The following is a 6,000-nucleotide window of genomic DNA, read 5'->3' as shown; positions in this document are numbered from 1 at the left end:
CCTAGCATCTAAGGCTAGAGGGCCCTGGATGACTACTAAAGATATAGAGATTAAAATGAAACAGAAAAAGGAGGCTATGATATATGTCAGGTTCATAATTCAGGAGCGAAGCAAGCATACAATAGTACGGGAAAGAAGTGAAAAGGAAATGAGAGGCAAACAGAGTACATGAGAATAGGTTAACAGGTAACAAAAGGAAACACAAAACTCTTGTATAAATATATAAATAGTAAAAGGATGGTCAATGGAAGGGTGGGGATGATTAGGGAACTGAAAGGAGATCTTCTGGAGGTGAAGGGTATGCCTGAGGTAGTAAATGATTATTTTAGATCTGTCTTCAGTAAAGAGGAGGATGTTGCCAATGGCACAGTAAAGGAGGAGGCAATAGAGAAATCGGGTAGGATTAAAAATAGGCTGAGAGGATGTACTTAAAAGGTTGGCAGTGCTCAAAGTAGAAAAGTCGCCTGAATCACAGAATCATAGAATTGTTACAGCACAGAAGGAGGCCATTTGGCCCATCATGTCTGCACCGGCTCTCCTAATGAGTGTTTCACCCAATGCCACTCCCCTACCTTTGCCCTATAACCCTGCACATTCTTCCTTTTCATATAGCAGTCTAATTCCCTTTTGAATGGCTTCAATTGAACCTGCCACCACCACACTCTTCGGCAGTGCATTCCAGACCTTAACCACTCGCTGCGTGAAAAAGTTTTTCCTCATGTCGCTTTTGCTTCTTTTGCCAATTACTTTAAATCTGTGCCATCTCGTTCTCGATCCTTTCACAAATGGGAACAGTTTCTCCCTATCTACTCTGTCCAGACCCCTCATGATACCTCTATCAATTCTCCTGTCAGCCTTCTCTTCAAGGAAAACAGTCCCAACTTTTCTAATCTGTCTTCATAACTGAAGTTCCTCATCCCTGGAACCATTCTCGTGAATCTTTTCTGCACCCTCTCTACACAACACATCCTTCCTAAAGCCCAGAACTGGATGCAATAATCCAGCTGAGGCTGAACTAGTGTCTTATACATGTTCAGCATAACCTCCTTGCTCTTTTACTCTATGCCCCTATTAATAAAGCACTCAATACTGTATGCTTTATTAACCGCTCTCTCAACCTGTCCTGCCACCTTCAATGACGTATGCACATATACACCCAGGTTCCTCTACTCCTACACCCCCTTTAGAATTGTACCCTTTACTTTATGTTGTCTCTCCATTTTCTTCCTAGCAAAATGTATTTATCCGCGTTGAACTTGATTTGCCACCTGTCCATTCATTCCACCAACTTGTCTATGTCCTTTTGAAGTTCTACACTATCCTCCTCACAGTTCACAGTGCTTCCAAGTTTCATATCATCCGCTAACTTTGAAATTGTGCCCTGTGCACCAAGGTCTAGGTCATTAATATATATCAGGAATAGCAGGGATCCCAACACTGACCCCTGGGGAACTCCACTACATACCTTCCTCCAGCCTGAAAAACATCCATTAACCACTACTCTTTATTTCCTGTCCCTCAACCAATTCCGAATCCACGTTGCTACTGACTCTTTTATTCCATGAGCTATAACTTTGCTTACAAGTCTGTTGTGTGGGACTGTATCAAATGCCTTTTGGAAGTCCTTGTACACCACATCATCTGCATTGCCTTCATCGAACCTCTCTGGTACCTCTTCAAAATACTCCAGCAAATTAGTTAAACATGATTTTCTCTAAAATCCACGCTGGCTTTCTTTAATTAACCCACATTTGTCCATATGACTATTAATTTTGTCCTGAATTATTATTATGAGAAGTTTCCCCACCACCAATGTTACACTGACTGACCTGTAGTTGCTGGGCTTATCTTTACATCGTTTTTTGAAGAAGGGTGTAATGTTTGCAATTCTCCAGTCCTTTGGCACCACCCCTGAGTATAAGGAAGACTGAAAAATTATGGCCAGTGACTCCACAATTTCCACCCTCACTTCCCTGAGTATCCTTGGATGCATCTCATCCTAGTGTCTTATCCACTTTAAGTGCAGATAGCCTATCCAATACCACCACCTTCTCAATTTTAAACCCTTCCTGTGTCTGAATTACCTCCTCTTTTACCATTGCCTGGATTGTATCTTCTTCCTTAGTAAAGACAGGTGCCAAATATTCATTTAATACCTCAGCAATGCTCTCTGCCTCCATGCGCAAATCCCCTTTATGGTCCCTAATCGGCTCCATTCTTTCTTTTATTACCCGTTTACTATTTATATGTCTATGCAGCAGTGGCCACTGCAGTTACTACAGGAGCAGGCTCAGCGCTGGCAAGTGGGACAAGAGCTAAATGAGATGGGTCACCAGGGACAGTCCGGCAGGCCCCAGCGATTGGTTTGGGGAGGTTGGTGTTTGGGAGTTGTGTTGTTTGCTGGCAGGGGCCCCTCCGTGGGCCACAGATTGCCCACGGAGGAGGCCCCAAAAGCCCGTAGGGAGGTCGCCTCGTTTCACTGGGCGATCTCCCCGTGTGGTGAGACCACCCCTGCTGCTGGCAGCAGTGGCGTCGGTGGAAAGACGGCCTTAAGTGGCTAGTAATAGGCCACTTAAGGGTCTCAATTGGCCTCTGGGCAGGAAGGCCGTCGTCCTTTCCCACCCTCGACTTAATCGCCTTGCGATGAGAAGGTGACGGGGCCCCCTCCTCTCCTGTCACAATTCTATGGGCACCCCTGCCTCCTAGCCTGTCTCCTGGGAGTTTATTAAATCCACCCCGAAGTGTGCAGTGGTGTCTCCCAAGGTTTCTAAGTGGCTGTGTCAAGTAGGATACTTATTTACAAATCGCAGATAAATGCATGCTTTGGTAGGTTTACCAAGAAGTGTGGAGATGCCTGAAAAGGATGGACTCCTACTCCTGGAAATGAGAACTGTTGCACAAGAGAGCTTCAGTCAATGAAAATTGCTGGAAGGTGGGGGAGGAATTATGATCATAACAAATCTGATTAGGTTTGGCTACGTGGACTCGCATGAAATATCTAAACTTTACCACAGTATTACACCAGTCAGGGAGATAGATGTTTAAGGCAGCAGAGCATAGGTGAGCAGTAGTCCTAGTACTAGTGCTGAGTTCAAGGTACTTTTGTCACATTCAGATACTCAGCAGTCAAATACTGCAGAGAACATTTTGTCATCATATATTTCAGTCACCCCTGGCTCAGTGCTAGCACTCTCACATTGAGTCAGAAGGTTGTGGGTTCAAGTCCAACTACAGAGAGTTGAGCACATTATCCAGGTTGACACTACGGTGCAGTACTGAGGGAGCACTGCACTTTTGGAGATGCCATCTTTTGGGTGAGACATTAAACCATCTGCCCGCTAGGTGGACATAAAAGATCCCATAGTGCTATTCAAAGAAGAGCATGGGAGTTCTCCTGAGTGCCCTGGCCAAAATGTTGCCCTCAATCAACAACATTTTTTAAAAAAATACTTATTTGGTCATTATCTCATTGCTGTGCACAAATTGGCTACAGTGGGTCCTACGTTACAACAGTGACTACACTTCAAAAGTACTTCATTGGCTATAAAATACTTTGGGATGTCCTAAGGTTGTAAAAGGTGCTATATAAATAGAATTTTTTTTCTATGTGCAATATCATTGTTCAAAAGGAAGCATTATGGTTCAATTGTTGAGTAATGTAGGAGGAGGGATTTTAATGCATATGCCAAGTACAATCTTGAATGTTTTAGTAATACTAATTTTTTTTATAATACTTTGCAATTTACATTGATCAAATCTGCACATGACTTTGAAACCTGCCACCGCCATTTCAAATCTTATGACTAGTTGCATTTTCGTACCATGCTTTTCTAGAAATGTTCCTTGGTGATGTTGGAGTGACTCAGCTCTAGGTGCTGTGCAATTTGGGCTTGTTTCCACCTTATGAATGCATTTGATTGAGTAAGTACTGCTTACTGGAAGTGAAATAAAAACAAATTGGGATAAACTGAAAGGCTTGGTTCATAGGTTTGCAAAGGATATCTCGTTTAACTTTATATATGGCTATTGCCAGCTTTTAAAAAAAAAAAAATTTGGGCAAATAACCAACAAGTTCTATTTTATTTTTCATGATGTTTTCTTGACTTTAATGTACATAAAATTGCAGCCATCCTTTGGTAGCACCATTATTAAACAGCACCGATCTACAACAGTTCAATATAGAAGAGAATGGTGGGACACCATTTACTGGGGCAGCTGCAGGAAGGCGTCATCTCCCGAACCGTGGTCTGATCACTTTGGAGTTGGAAGACACTGACACTTACCCTGGGATGCCAAGTCCGAGCAGTAAGTTTCAAATACCATCTTAGAGTTAAGTTGAAAGATGAATGGAGAAGATAGTTTTAATTTGTCTTTAAATAATACTATCATCATAAGCATCATAACTGTGGAAATATTGTTCACTGCAAGTTCCCTGCTTGTACTAGAAGTTTGCTGCTGATGGCACTGCTGAAGCTGGCAACAGATTAGTATAAAACCATTGGTGGAAGTTAAAGGCAGTGAGCAGCAGTACCTCTGGGGCATTCAAGTTTGTTCCTTAAAACTAAAAGATAGACATCAATTTTTGGGGGGGTGGGCTGGGGAAGGGGGAAGATGTGGCTGCTGCTTTCTCATGGTGACCCCACTTTCCTATATATCTCCCATTGCTTAACTGTGACATAAATTAGCCAGCAGCATGGTGAGCAGTATCCATGAATTGGTTCTTGCTCACACATTGCTGCTACAGATGTGTAAATGGGCATGAGGCTTGCAAAATATTTAACAAGCAGCTCAACTCTTAGAAAAATGGAGATAGGAGCTGACTCATCCTTTTACACCCTGCTAAGGTTTTTATTTGGACCTTTGAGCAGTTACGAAGTGCAGCTGTACCCATCTATTTAATGTGAAAGTGTTGTCAAGACTACCCCAAAACTAAGCTGCTGTTATCAGAACTTTAGGGTCACTTGTTTGTTCAGATTTTATGAAGTGGGTGATTTAATTCATTTATATTTTGGACACATCAATTCCTATGGTACTTGCAGAGTTCTGTTGCAATAGTTTCTTCAATCACTAATTTTGGTTCAAGACTGATTAATGTCCTATTTGTGAGAAAAACTGTTGTACATAAAGGTGAAATTTTTGCTCTCCTGATGAAAACTATATGTCCTAGTACCCTCATTAACAAGATTCAAATCCAGTCAATTTATCCAAAATACAAGCAATTCATGCAATCATATAAATAAAACAGCACCATTCACAGATCCAAGATGCTGTAATTTTTGGCTTTCAAGAACAGGATCTGATATGATTTCATATGGTAGTGATATAGTTTGGAGATTTATAGACATTCCCATAATTCAGTAAGTGCCGTGTTCCACATTGATTTGAGAATGCAATTTGGAAATGTTTGCTTCAGAATCAGTAGCTAAAAGTCTTTCAAGAATGCAGCTAGTTTTTGATCCAGATTTCCACCAAAGGTCTCCAAGATGGAATATTTCAAAGACTGAGTTGCTGACCGTTACTGTATATTATTCCATTATTGATTACAAAGAACCCTTAAAGAATGTCCAAGGATTACCTGTGCAAATATAATAACATAGGACATTTTGGGAACAGGTCATTTGGCCAAACAAGTCTGTATAATTTCAGTTGATCTCAACACCTTCCTCCTTCTCACTATATCCTTCAATTTACTGCTTCTCCAGTTCAACATCTAGTTGTTTCTTGAACCCATTTATATTGTTCGTAGCAGTGATCTTTTCGAATAACTTACTTAATACGTATGCCTTCTGCCATTTGTCTGCAATGGTTCTGCTTGAATTCCCATTTATTTCATATTTTAAATCGTGTCTTCTAGGTTCAGAATCTTGGTCATCTCAAAGTCTTGTCTATTATGCATCAAGAATAATCCCAAGTTAATCTTTTCTTCTGATTTAGATTCTTAATACCTTGTATCATCATTTCCTCATACCATACCTTAAGGCCAATAGAATATGGTGTGGT

The 6,000-nt window shown here is 41.2% G+C and overlaps 1 protein-coding gene across 1 annotated transcript in view; it reads left to right on the top strand.

Moving 5' to 3' along the window:
• The first annotated feature begins 237 nt into the window (after positions 1 to 237).
• LOC137380766 (band 4.1-like protein 4B) overlaps positions 238 to 6,000 on the top strand; it is an 83,318-nt gene continuing 77,555 nt past the window's right edge. The window contains exons 1-3 of the mRNA XM_068053096.1: positions 238 to 369; positions 2,259 to 2,560; positions 4,127 to 4,305. Coding sequence (XP_067909197.1) covers positions 238 to 369; positions 2,259 to 2,560; positions 4,127 to 4,305 — 613 coding nt within the window. The remainder of the gene's footprint in view (positions 370 to 2,258; positions 2,561 to 4,126; positions 4,306 to 6,000) is intronic.

The sequence above is a fragment of the Heterodontus francisci genome, chromosome 2, assembly GCF_036365525.1.
Source record: "Heterodontus francisci isolate sHetFra1 chromosome 2, sHetFra1.hap1, whole genome shotgun sequence".
NCBI lineage: Eukaryota > Metazoa > Chordata > Chondrichthyes > Heterodontiformes > Heterodontidae > Heterodontus > Heterodontus francisci.
Note: the sequence above shows the minus strand (reverse complement) of the source record. Positions and strands in the feature narration are given on the sequence as shown.